Source organism: Protopterus annectens, chromosome 3.part0, assembly GCF_019279795.1.
Source record: "Protopterus annectens isolate FY-2018-M chromosome 3.part0, PAN1.0, whole genome shotgun sequence".
Lineage (NCBI taxonomy): Eukaryota > Metazoa > Chordata > Ceratodontiformes > Protopteridae > Protopterus > Protopterus annectens.
Window position 1 is genome coordinate 1839052360 of NC_056731.1, and position 14099 is coordinate 1839066458.

General features: G+C 41.6%; 1 protein-coding gene across 1 annotated transcript in view; it reads left to right on the plus strand.

Annotated features, from left to right (window-relative positions):
* The window catches only part of LOC122797094, a 625096-nt gene that overhangs the window by 421290 nt on the left and 189707 nt on the right, over window positions 1-14099 (plus strand). The window contains exon 9 of the mRNA XM_044065887.1: window positions 4103-4342. Within this exon, the coding sequence (XP_043921822.1) occupies window positions 4103-4342 (240 nt within the window). The remainder of the gene's footprint in view (window positions 1-4102; window positions 4343-14099) is intronic.

Below are 14099 nucleotides of genomic sequence, written 5' to 3' on the forward strand. Positions count from 1 at the left end.
AGGGTCTTTGTCAGAAGATGGGGAGAGGTTGTGTTGAGTACCAGGATTTAGGAGAGAGGAAACAGAGTTCCAGAACAAACTGGGATTATTTTGTTGGGTAGTGAGTTTAGTGGAGAAATAGCTTTTTTATCATTGATGACTTGCTTCTTGGCATTGTTATGGAGTTGTTTATATCGGAGTTCAAGTTGTGGGGTTCTATTTCTATGCCATTCCTTCCAGGATTTATCCCTGGAGGTAGCTGTTTAGTTTGTTTAGTTAGCCATGGGGCATGGTTAGGCTTTACTCTTTTGGTATGTGTGGGGGCAAGACTGTCTAGAATATCTAAAAAGACTTTATTGAAGTAGTTGACTGCTTCATTCAGTGGGAGAAATTTGGTAGGGGACCAGTTATAGGTTTGTAGAGACTCTGAGAATAGTTGTTCATTGAAATGGGTAAGATTCCCAGTTGTTCTTAGATAATGCAGTTTGTCTATTTGAAGTTGGGTTCTATGTGTATAGGCAGGAAGATGGTCACTAAAGGTATTGGGTAGGGTCCCTGTCTTGGTGATTTTCTGAGGGTGTGAGACAAGTATCCAATCCTAGGGTTGCTTCTGTTTGTTTTTTTACCTTATAAGTGAGGTTAGAGATGAGTTGAGTAAATCTGTGCAAGTTAATACTATTTACTGGGGAGTCAGAGATGAGAGTTTGCCAGTTTATATTTGTGTTGCCAAGAATGATGGTTTCAATTGATGTATTGAGGGTGATCCAGGATAGTAGATATTGCAGAGTAGGTATGTTTTGACCTGAGATAATATAGAGTACAGCAATACATAATTGTTTTCTGTTGTTGATGTGAAGGTTAACTAGTAATAATTCCATATTTCCAAATGTTGGTATAGGTTTATCATATGGTGTAATAGCTAAAGTGGCATGGTAGATTAATGCAACACCTCCACCTTTTTTATATAGCCGGTCAAACAGTATGACACACAGGAGACACTCCAAGTGTAGGTAATCATTGACAGGGCCCCTATTCAAATCATAGCTAGCTGCAGGCCCCCAACTTTAACTCAAGATGCCCACTCCACCAATCTGGACCTCTTCGAATCTATCAAGATTCAACTTTTTACACTGATCCTGGGTGACTTTCACTATCCAACCACAGATTGGAAGAACTACTCATGCCAAAACACAAATGCCCAGAGATTCCTTGATTTTGTCAATGCAAATGCCTTGGACCAGCTGGTCAACACCCCCACAAGAGGTGAAAATATCTTGGACTTGATATTAACCAACATGGTTAACCATTGCGGTATCCCTACAATGTCATCCTCCCTGGTAAGATCCAACCACAAAGTGGTCACTTTCAAAGTCACCATTTCCCCCGACCCCCCCCCCCCCATAGATAGGGTCAAACAAAAAAACTTCTCCAAAGCTGATTACAACCTCCTGAGGGAAGGTATAAACAGCCCCCTCCCCACCATAAAAACTAGCACATATGTCCAAACCTACACCAAAGTACTATATGAGCATTTATATAGCTGCATGGAATCAGGAATACCCAACAGGACAAAATCATCCTCCTCAAGGAAGAGTAAACCTGTCTGGTGGACATCTACAATAACTAAACTTTATAATAAAAGGAACAAATTGCTGCCCAGGACCAAGAAGGAGCAGGTGCCTAATTGGGAGCAATCTCTCCTTAGTCTCAACAAGCAAATAAGAGCAATAGTGAAATCCTCCAAAGCAAACATCAAGTCCAAACTAGCCACATCTATTAAAGACAACCACAAGGTTTTCTTTGCATATGTCCGCAGTCTCAAGGGAAGCACCCAGATCTGCTCAGAACTGGTGGTCAAGGACATCACATACATAGACACCATAGATATAGCCAACCTGCTGCAGACAGGTTCAGTGAAAACCACAGTCCACCAACGAATTGGTTAAAACTCAAACAAACAACAATAAAATAAATTTCCACCAAAAGTACCCACGGAAGCTGGGACAATATTATATGGTGGAGGTTCAGTGAAAACTTCACCCTTTGTCTCCACCATCAGTAAATCAGGACATCTGCAGCACCTCTCCCCCCCTCCCCTTATGTCTAGGCAACAAGTCATCACTGCCCTTTCAAAGGCATAAAATACAGCCTCCACGGGACCCGTTAACATCCCAGACTGCATCCTACATGAACTCAGACAGGAACTCGCAGCACCATTAGGCACCCTATTCAACCAAAACCTGAGTACCGGCTTTGTCCCAGCCAAGTGGAGGACAGCCACGCACAAAGGTCGAGTGTCCACTGATCCAGGAAATTATAGACCCATCAGCCTACCTAGCCTGATCTGCAAGACCAGTGGATTATCATGGACCTAATTAACAAGGACATTGGCAACCTCCAAACACTCAATCCCACACAGTTTGGTTTCATCAGGGGAAGGTTATGCCTGTTAAATTTGGTCAACTTCTTTGAGACAGTCACCAAAGCCGTGGATAAGGGGAAGATTGTGCTCACTGCCTACCTTGACCTGGCCAAAGCCTTTGATACTATTCCCCACTTGGGTATAACAGATAAACTCTCTCAACTAGGCATCAATCCATATGTTACCAGATGGGTAGCAGCCTGGCTCACTTATAGAACCCACCTAGTCAAAGTAGGGGAAGCCATCTCAAGCAGTCAACCCGTAACAAGTGGTGTACCCCAGGGATTGGTCTTGGGGCCTTCATTGTTTTGGATATACTTTTCTGAGGTGCAGGCCAAAACCAGTGGGCTATGGCTGACAAGTTTGTAGAGGACTGCAAGCTGGGCACTGTCATCAATTCCCCTAGTGATGTGGACATCCTCCAAGAAGGTCTCACCCAAACAAATGACTGGTGCCAGAAACATGGCCTCAAACTGAATGCCAAAAAATGCATCATCATCCCGTTTGGGGAGAGGGACGACCTCACAAATTGTCACATTAATAACAAGGTCTTAAGCACACAATCAGTTGTGAGGGGCTTGGGCACCTAGGTAGATAGCAAACTGACTTTTGACCCCCATATTGCCTCCGTTGTATGGAAAGCTTTCTACTTGGCCCACCTCATTAGTAAGGGTATCTCATCCAGGGACAAGATGGTCATAACATCCATGTATTCTTCCCCTTATAAGACCCATTAATTGAATACAATACCCCTTTCAGCGTGTACCTCACAAAGCACATGCAGTAGCTGGTGAGACTACAGAGGTTCCTCACCAGGAGAATCCAGGGCCTCAAACAACTACTTTACACAGATAGGCTAATGGCCCTGTCCCTCTACTCAGTCTCCTACTGAGTCCTCAGAGGTGACCTCTGTCTGGCATACATAGCAGTCTCAGATCCTGCCTTGATGGGACTGCTGCATATCCGCAAGTCAAGCTCCACTCAAGTAACCCAGACGTGCAACCTCAACCTGGTCTCTGACATCAATAGGACTTGTTGGGGGGAGAGATTTCTATCCCAGAAACTCCCCTTTCTATGGAATAGACTCCAACTCCACGTCAAGCAGAGTACCTCATTAACCTCATTTTTAAGCGCAACCTAGATAACTGGCTGGGGAACAGAAAATAGACCCTTGGGATTCCACCTTTGTCCCTGATGGACAGGGGCACTGGGTGTTGACTTTTCAGAACATGGGCTAAATTCTTGGGTAGGCTTGTAAGGGCTTCAAGAACAATAGCCTAGTAACTTCCTATAATCCCATGATCCTATTAAGCTTGCCCACATTTGGAAAAACTGCCAGTAAAGATTATGCCGATAGATACAGATTTTAGTTATAAACTTGTATTAAGGTACATAAACTGAATGACTGTAAATGGGTTTAGAATTTTGGCTCTCCATATGCAGAAAAATGTGAATTAGTAACTAAATTAAAAGTATTTTCAAGGAAATGTATGGAAATGAATTAACAAAATAACTGTGACTGTAGCAGCTGACAAACTCAGATACAGTCTTATTGCCGGTAACTTGTGTAAGGACAACATTTTCAGAAAAGAAATAACAGACTTAATTGTATTTATGTAGCTGTTGGTTGTAATTACTGCTTACCAAGCCACTCATTGCTTTTGACAGCTATGTGTTTTTTGTTTTGTGTTTTTAAAATAGGGGACGGTTTAGTATTGTACAACGGTGTAGAAAGTCTGTTGGTGGAAAATGTCTGGCTTCTAAAATTACCCCCTACACTCATGAGACCAAACGATATGTACTGAAAGAGTATGATATTCTGAAGCAACTCCAGCATGTCAATATCGTGAAGTTGCACTGTGCCTTCCTCTCCCCTAGCCACCTAGTGCTGGTACTTGAGCTTTGTGTGGGACTTGAACTGTTGCCTTATATTGCTGCATGGTAAGTTCATTTTTGTTACAGTTAAAAAGTAGGCACTCTGATTTTTTTTTTTTCAGTTTTATGCAGATGTATAGCTTTAGAGAGAATAGGACATGTCTCACCTCTGTTTCCTGAATGTACTAATACTTAAAACTTCTTTATTTAATTTATACAGAAACAGGATCTACAACTTTCCTGTAAATTAATACAATATAGTATTTCTAAATCTTGTTTTACATGATATTGTCTGCTCTCTTTCAACAATTCTACTGCTATCCATTAAAACAGTCCTGATCTGATTCCTTCTATAGAGCTTCACTCAAAACTCATATTTACACTGAAAGATCTTCTTACATTGTATGCAAGAGGTGTATTCCATTTTTCAGTTAGTCATTAAACAAGTTTCTAATTTAATTTTGATGTATTTATTTATTTATTAGCTGGGTAATTTAATAAGTACATGCTGACCCTTCTCCCTTTCTTTCTTTCTTTCTTTCTCTCTCTCTTCATATATATACATATATATTTGTCAAGTATCAGTAGTTTGGTTGAGTCTTTGCTTCATTGAATTTGTAATTTGCCTTATTTTCCCCTAACAGTAGGTAAAACAATGAATTTCTTGTGTTTTGCACTGATGTTCATCGTGCATACAGCTGCAGTCATAACAGATGGGTTTTCCTGCCATCAGGCGGGTCCTCGGTCGGCCGAATTCCAAAGTTTAGGTCCGGCGTCGGTTGTCGTCGCTTCTTCCCTGACGTCAGTGCGACAGGGGTATAAAAGAATCAGCCGACACCATTTTCTTCAGTCTTTCTTGCCGCGCGGTGCCCGAAGCAGAAGCAGTTCGCAAGTGCCGGTCGGCCAGCTCCTGAGATTACGAATATCTAGCAACCGAAGTCTTCTTGAAAGCTAAGTACCCCGTTGGGGAAACTTTTCTTGCCTCAGACCGATGTCAGACAAAGTTAATAATTGTATTTCATCTGGGAAGCAAATACCGCATAAGGATTTTCATTCCCTCTGCATTCCTTGCTTAGGCCCAGACCACGACGTCTCGGCCTGTCGTTTTTGTGCTACATTCAACAAACGCACCATTAAGCGTCGGGCGGAGTTCGCCCAGCACTATTTTGGCAAAAAATTTAACTACATAATGTCGTCGGATACTCCGACTCCAGTTTTGACAAAAAGACACAAAGATAAGGACCGACACACGAGGTCCGCGGCCTCTACCGACACCACGCCAAAGCCGACTTCAAGTGGTCCAGTTCTCAGCGAGGCGCCTACGCAGCCCCTGACTACTGACGACACTTCATTGGCAGTGTCTTCTGTACCCGAGGCCGCAGGCTCTTCGGCCCACACCCCGACTACAGATACCGAAGCCACTCCTGGCGGTGAAACTCAGAGTTTAGACAGGTCTGCCTCCTCTCTAGGTGTCTTCAGGCCTTCCTCTTCTTTTTCCATCAAGGCTTTCACTAAGTCTAAGACAGCCATGCATACTAAAAAACAAACCCCACAGGGCCCTTCTCAAGGCCCCATGCCTAAAAAGCAGATGCTCAAAATGGCTGAGGACTTAATTACTTTTATCTGGGGTTCTCAAACCCCCCCCCCCGGACAAAAGGCCCAGAGTGGAGGAAGAATCCCCCTCCTCGGACCAGGCCTCCATTATTTCAGAACATTCTGATGACCAGGAACATTCATACTCCTCTTTTGAAGATTCTGATGCAGAGGAGTCCATTCTCTCTGTCTCCCCCCCCCTGAGGATTACTCTTTTGGGGAAACCTTGCATACCTTGAGGGAACACTTCCACTGGGAAGGCCAAGAGTACTCAGACTCCAAGAAAAGGCTTAGGGATTTTCTCTTGCTCCCTCAGCACAGGCCTCTGGCTATACGTCCTGTCTTAGATATCCTTGATGATGTGTATTCGGAGTCCTGCCTTAACCCTGACTCTTTACCTCCAACCCCAGTCAAGCCTGACAGGTATTACCGGATTCCTGACTCACACCAATTCCTATTCAAAAGCCATGCGGCTGACCCAGAAACTATCTTACAGGGCCCCAAGGGAATTAAGGCCTCCACTGCTAAAAATCCCTTACCTTCAGAGAGGGATTCCAGAGCTTTAGAAAGGTGGGGTAAAAAGGTGTACACCTCGGCCACCTTATCCATGAGGGCATTAAACTGCCAGTTCCATATGTTAAAGTACCAACAGTTTCTGTTATCACAGTTGAGAAGCAAAATGTCACAACCTGAACAACCAGAATTGAAGGAGTTGCAGGATTTGATACATAGTGCAGAACAAGTGGGTAAACATAACTTGCAATGTGGTTTTGATGCTTTAGAGGCCTCATGTAGAGCTGCTGTTACAGGATCAGTCATACGTAGACATGCTTGGCTCAAAGAGCAAACCTTACCAGATCATGTTAAAGCTAAATTACTGGATGCACCTCTGCAAAAAGATGTATTGTTTGGTGTTAAAGCTGAGGAGGTATTAAAGAAAATGGAGGAAAAGGCAAAATCAATGCAAACAGTGAAATATTTCCTACAGGTACAACCTCCACGTTTCAGTAGAAATTGGCCTTCAAAAAATTGGTCCTTTCCAGCCACGGACAGACCCCAAAGAGGTAGATACAGGCGCCCGAGAGGTAGAGGGCAATCTCAAGGATCGTTTAGTGGCAGACAATGGCAAGCACCTACACAAAGAGGTGGTGAGGATAGTTCACAGCCATTCAGAAAGCAGAACCAATGACTTTCCCCTTTGCATGCCAAGCAAGGCTCAAATGGCAACACCTTTATGTGGAAAACTGGCATTATTTTCAAAAAAATGGCATATTGTCACAAAAGACAAATGGATCCTGGACATTATAGACAGAGGCTACAGATTCCACTTTCACACCCTTCCAAAAATGAGAGGCATGCCAAACCTGCCACACAATCAAAGGGCAGAGGCACAAAAACAAATTTCAGATCTCATGGACATGAAAGCTATTCAAGAGGTACCTGCACAAGAACAGGGTCAAGGTTTTTATTCCAGAATATTCCTGGTACCAAGGAAGGGCAAAGATTGGAGACCTATTTTGGACCTATCCATCCTAAACACATTTTTACTCGTGCCAAAATTCAAGATGCTCACATTACAGCAGCTTCTTCCCATGCTGGGCAAGGAGTCTTGGCTGGTAACATTGGACCTCAAGGAGGCATACCTGCATGTCCCAATCAGACAAGATTGCAGAAGATACCTCAGATTTCTTGCAGGTTCAACACATTATCAATTCTCTGCATTGCCCTTTGGCTTATCTACTGCGCCCAGAGTGTTCACGAAATGCCTGGCATCAGTAATTGCCTACTGCAGACTGCAAGGGATACAAATATACCCATATTTGGACGACTGCCTGATCCAAGCGGACAGCAAGCACATACTTCTGAAACATCTGGCTTTTGTAATAATGTTGTTGAATTCCCTGGGATACACATTCAACAAAAAGAAATCAAGGCTAATACCCTCTCAAACAATAATTTTCCTGGGTGCCAATTTGGATACAAACACCCAGATGGCCTACCTCACGCCAGAGAAACAAGGGCAACTAACTCAATACTTCAGAAAACTGGCAACTTTCACCAGGCTGACTGCAAGGAAAATCCTGCAGGCTCTGGGATTCATGGCATCTTGCATCCTACTAATCCCATGTGCAAAGCTGCATATGAGGAAACTTCAATGGTACCTAAAAAACCTATGGTCTCAGCACAGCCACAGTTTGGAAACAGTAATACCACTAATTCCATGTCTTCAAAAGGAATTTCTGTGGTGGGCTCAAGCATGCCAAAGAAACAAAGGTCTCCCATTCTGCAAGCCTCAAGCAAGTCAAGTCATCACAACAGACGCCTCGGATTACGCCTGGGGGGCGCACATGACAGATCGGTGCATTCAGGGCAGATGGTCCCAAAAGGAAAAGCACCTACACATCAATCAAAAGAAAATGCTAGCAATAATAAATGCTATTATAGCTTTCAAAGACCTGCTGCATCCAGGCCAGCTATTGATAAGGACAGACAACACCACAGTAATGTGGTACATAAACAAACAGGGAGGAACCCATTCATACCCCCTATGCAGGCTAGCCATGTCTCTTTGGAACATGGCTCTGGAATTGCAAATCGAGCTTCAAGCACAGTTCCTGCCAGGCAAGGAAAACACGCTGGCAGACAACCTAAGCAGAAATGTGACAGATCCACATGAATGGAAGTTGCATCCTCAAGTTTTTTCAAAGATAATTCAAGCATGGGGAAGGCTAGACATAGATCTCTTTGCCTCCCACAGAAATCACCAATTGGCAAAATTCTGCTCAAGGACCTTTCATCCACAGGCCTGGAAAGTGGACGCACTCTCTTTCAGTTGGACAACAATGACAGTTTATGCCTTTCCACCTCTTCCTTTGCTGCCCAAAGTTCTATTAAAAACCAGAGCAGACAGACCAAAGATGATTCTCATTGCTCCAGACTGGCCAAGGCAACACTGGTACCCACTCCTGAGGAGCCTGACGCATTCCCCACCATGGATCCTGCCTCTAATGCCTCTTCTACTGACTCAGCACAACTTCAAAACTCTTCACAGTCAGCTGAAAACACTCAATCTAGCCGCATGGAAGATTCCTTAAAATCACAACAGACCCTACTCTCCAAGGAGGTACAGGATGTCATTTTGGAGGCCAGAAGACCTTCTACTAGAAAAGCCTACTCCACCAAATGGAAACGGTTTTGTACTTGGAATGAGAAAAAGGGCCAGAACCCTGGAATACTGAATTTACCTCAAATATTACAGTACCTGGCTGAGATGCTAAGCAGTGGACTTTCATTCTCCTCCATCAAAATCCATGCCTCAGCCATTTCTGCAGAATACAACACTGATCCTCCTTTATTCTCTCACCCCCTCTTAAGACAGTTCCTCAGAGGGGCTAAGAATATAAAACCCCCAAGGAAACAACCAGTACCTGCTTGGGATCTCAATTTCATTCTAGAGAATCGGACTTTGCCTCCCTTTGAGCCAGCTGCCTCAACAGAACTACAATATTTGTCCTGGAAAACAGCCTTCCTGCTGGCTATCACCTCATTTCGCAGGGTTTCGGAACTACAAGCCCTCATGGCTGTGCAGCCTTTCATCATTTTCCATCAGGACAGAGTTTCCTTATGAACCAAGCCTTCCTTTATGCCAAAGGTAGTATCCAGGGTAGCCTTGAATCAGGCTATCCACTTACCTACCTTTTACTCCAATCCTCAAAACAAAGGGGAGAGACTACTACATTCCTTGGACATTCACAGACAACTACGTTATTATTTGGACAGAACAAAGCCTTTCAGAAAATCAGAGCAACTCTTTGTGTCCTATGCTACAAGGGAAACCTATTTCCAAACAGACAATCTCAAAATGGATAGCCCACTGCATACGCTTTTGTTACTCTCTTCATGGTAAAACTGTACCTGCAGGCATCAGGTCTCACTCCACAAGGGCCACAGCTACCTCTGCAGCTTTCCTCAGGGGGGTTCCTACCAAAGATATTTTGGAAGCTGCCACTTGGAGTTCTGTGCATACTTTCTCCAAGCACTATCACCTGCCATTATACTCCAAATCTAGAGCAGGCTTTGCCACTGCAGTTTTGCAGGGCATCCTGGCTCCTCCTAATTCCACCTAGTGCCTACCACCCCTTTTTTAGCTTTGGTATTCTACCCATCTGTTATGACTGCAGCTGTATGCACGATGAACATAGTACAGTTTTGTACCTACCATAAATGTAGATGTTCGAGTGCTAATACAGCTGCAGTCCAGGTTTCCCTCCCTCCTTCCCCTCTGGTACAGGCCTAATGGCTAACACTTCCTCATACAACCTGATTGGGGTATTCTTTTATGGTGTATTTGCTTGCAACTGCTGTTTTTTGATTATACTGCGTTGCATTATTACATAAATTTATTTATTGCCTTCCTTCTGGGGGCACCTGACATCTGGGGCAAGAAAAACTGAAGAAAATGGCGTCGGCTGGTTCTTTTATACCCCTGTCGCACTGACGTCAGGGAAGAAGCAACGACAACCGATACCAGACCTAGACTTTGGAATTCGGCCGACCGAGGACCCGCCTGACGGCAGGAAAACCCATCTGTTATGACTGCAGCTGTATTAGCACTCGAACATCTACATTTATGGTAGGTACAAAACTGTACTTTGTAAAGTGTTAGTGGTTTAGAGATGCTGTGTTTTGAGGTTTCCAGTGTGCTGGAGATGCTTTATTTTATAGTGCTGCATCAGGTACTGGACGTGTGTATTTGTAAGATCACACAACTGTGGCAGGTAGGGCTGTTTTTTCTCCTTCCCTGTATTGTTGTGTGATCTCAGAGTTAGTGTTTATAACATTTGGGTGGGGGATGCACCAGGGCCCCTGCAATAAAACATTGTTACTTGTATTTTTGATGACTCAGAAGTCAATGTAATTTGTAGTACATTGTCTCTAAATGACCTGTCAATTTGATGAACATATGTGTACAATATGGTTTGTTTACCTTTGGTTGAATGGACACAAAATTGACATGCTTTTGGCTGACACAATTTGGTTGACTTAAACATATGGTCGACATGTCCGCAGGATTGACAATCCCCAGGTAGGGGGATTTTCCCTTAACCTCGGGATTGTGCAACCTTGGGGTGTGTCTGGGTGCAGGATGACTTGCTCCCCCCTGCAAAAATACTTGTTTTTGTTAATCCTTAGAGCATCATCAGTACCTGTTGAGGTTCAGTTTTTCTGTGTTTTGATGTCAATGTTATGGATGTCGATCTTGTGTCCGTTTGATTAAACAGAGACTAATAGCTATGGATATACAGACACATGTATCCATATCTATGTTTAATGTATATTGTGTGTGTGTGTGTGTGTGTGTGTGTGTGTGTGTGTGTGTGTGTAGATATATATATATATAATATATATATATATATATATATATATATAGATAGATATAGATATAGATATAGATATATAGATATATATATATATATATCTATATATATATATATCTATATATATATATATATATATATATATCTATATATATATATATATATATCTATATATATATATCTATTTCTATCTATATATATTTATATATATATATATATATATACATATATATATATATATATATATAAATATATATATATATATATATATATATATATATATATATATATATATATACACATATATAACAGAAACAGTGGTGCCCAAAAAGTCAAAAATGAGAAAAATAATGCCCTTCCGCGTGGAACTACCAAAATTCAAAATTGAAAAGTACTCACAGAAAACTTCTGGTGAAGGAGGCACAGCGACAAAGTTGTTAAAAATCTAGTCCATCAACAAGCATGATAGGCGTGGTCCTGTAAGTAATCCAAAGGAAACAGCAGCAGCATAAAGTATCATTCAACAGCTAATCCAACAACAAACAAAGTCAGCATGGTCATGAAGTTGGTCCAAAGTTCACAAACGCAGGATTCATGAAATGTGAAGCCAAAGGAGGTCAAAACCAGTAGAAAAGCAAATGAGTTTATTAAATTAGTAAGCGCTTTCGCGGATCTACCATCCGCTTTATCAGACTAAAACCAAATGAGTTTGAAAACAGCTTATATAACTTCTGAGAATCATGTGATCGATCTAGCAGTCAGCTGATTCAGTCAAACTCCTTGTCATAGAAAATTTAAAGTTATACACAGAGATAAAATCAATGTGCCTACATTGATGTTATAATCCAACTAAAAATACTAAAAGCACTTTAAAACAACACACTATAGCAAATTTAAAATATACAAGTATATACAGAAAATATTTTCAAGCCTTATATATAGGAACAGACAAATATGCAAACATGTAAAAGCTCCAAATAGGGCAGTAAGTAAAAATGAATACACAAAATACTTTCAAACCTTGTTTGCTGGAGCGAACAGATGTGCAACTATATGAGTGCACCAAGAAAGTCATTATGTAAATAAGGGGTATAATTATGTATAAAGTGTTCAAAGTAACTATGTATTTTATTAAGCCACAAACAAACAATCAATAAGTGAATGGATAACTACGCTGGTATAGCTATGAATGCAGGCACTGAATGTAAAGGATCAAAAATGGAAATCACAGTCAAAACAATGCATAATGCATGAAAAGCATGTAGAACTGAACGCATGAATGTTAAATATCAAATTGTTGTTTCTCTCATAGATGTCAAAGTCATTTAATTTTACACCCTTTTAGATGTGGTTTCAGGGACACTGTGTCATTGAGACCCATGCCTTTGTGAGCAGAAAGTCTAAGTATCCATTTGACTTCTGCTTGTTCTGTGAGATTCACTGTATCACCCAGTCTTTCTGATTCTTGTTGAATATGTAGAACCTGAAAGAGAAACGTATGATCTATCCCTTTAGTTAGCATATGTTTGGCTAATGCACTATAATCTTCTTTCCTGTTGTAACAATAACAATGATCTCTGTTCTCTCAATGATCTGTTGGTCTTGCCAACATAAAAACAATGACATGAGAGACAGTGAGCCACATAAACAACATTCCTGGTATGGCATGAGCTGTTGTTCCTGAGTTCCCATAGTACACCCGTTTCAGGGTGTTTAAAAAATCGTGATTCGTCTATGAGGTGGCATTGTTGGCATTTACCACATTTTTTAGTGCCCTCAAAGTTAGAGGCATGAGAAAGCATTCTCCTGTTTTCTGTTCTGTAACAAAGTGATCTCTTGAGGTTGACCTTGTTACTATATATAAACAATGGATGAGTTCCAATGATCTCAGCAATATTTTTGTCTGCCATCAATATGTTCCAATGCATTGCTATGGTATGCTCTGCAGTGGAGATGTTGTTAGAATAAGGAAGAATGATGGCTTGTCTGGAAGGTTTGTTGTTTGTGTTTCTCTTGCACCTTTGCGAATTGCTTTCAGAGAAATAAGGTTTTGCTCTCGTTTGCCTATAGTTATTCATATTAGAGTAAACCGTAGAAATGCCGTGTTTACTGTAGCCCCTGTTAATGAGGTCAATCTCAAGTTGTTTTAATTCATTGTGAAAAGATGTGTCTTCACATGAGAGCCTAGATAGCCTCATAGCCTGACCCTTGATAATATTGCCAAAAATAGTAGGGTTATGCATGCTCGTTCTGTGTAAGAATGCTGGGGTGTAGCAAGGTTTGCGATATACCTTAGTAGACAGTCTACCTTCCTTTTTGTATATTGTAGTATCTAAGTAGTCGACACTGTTCAATGAGTAGTTCAATGTAAACTTCAGAAAACATTCCTCTTTGTTGATGTTTCCTACAAGTGTTTTGAGTTCTTCCTGTGAACCTTTCCATAGAAAAAACAGGTCATCTACAAACCTTCGATAGAATGTTATGTTGGGCTGGTTAAGTATATGGGTAAGTTCCCATGTGACCATCACTAAGTTCGCATAGCTGTTTGCACAGCTTGTGCCCATCGCTACACCTTTTTTCTGTCTGTAATATTTACCATCATAGAGAAAGACATTGTTTTCTAGTGTGAGTTCCAAAAGTAAACATAGAAAATCAATTTTCTGAGGATCATAAATCACCAGTTCACCTAGTAGTGATTTCAGACAGTCAATGCCTTCATGATAGGGTATACAAGTGAATAAAGAGACTACATCCATCGTGACTAAATAGATGTCATTCATGTCTGTTTTGTGATGTGAATACTGAAACAAGTCGACCAAGAACTGTTCTGTATCTTTCAAAATGTAAGTGTA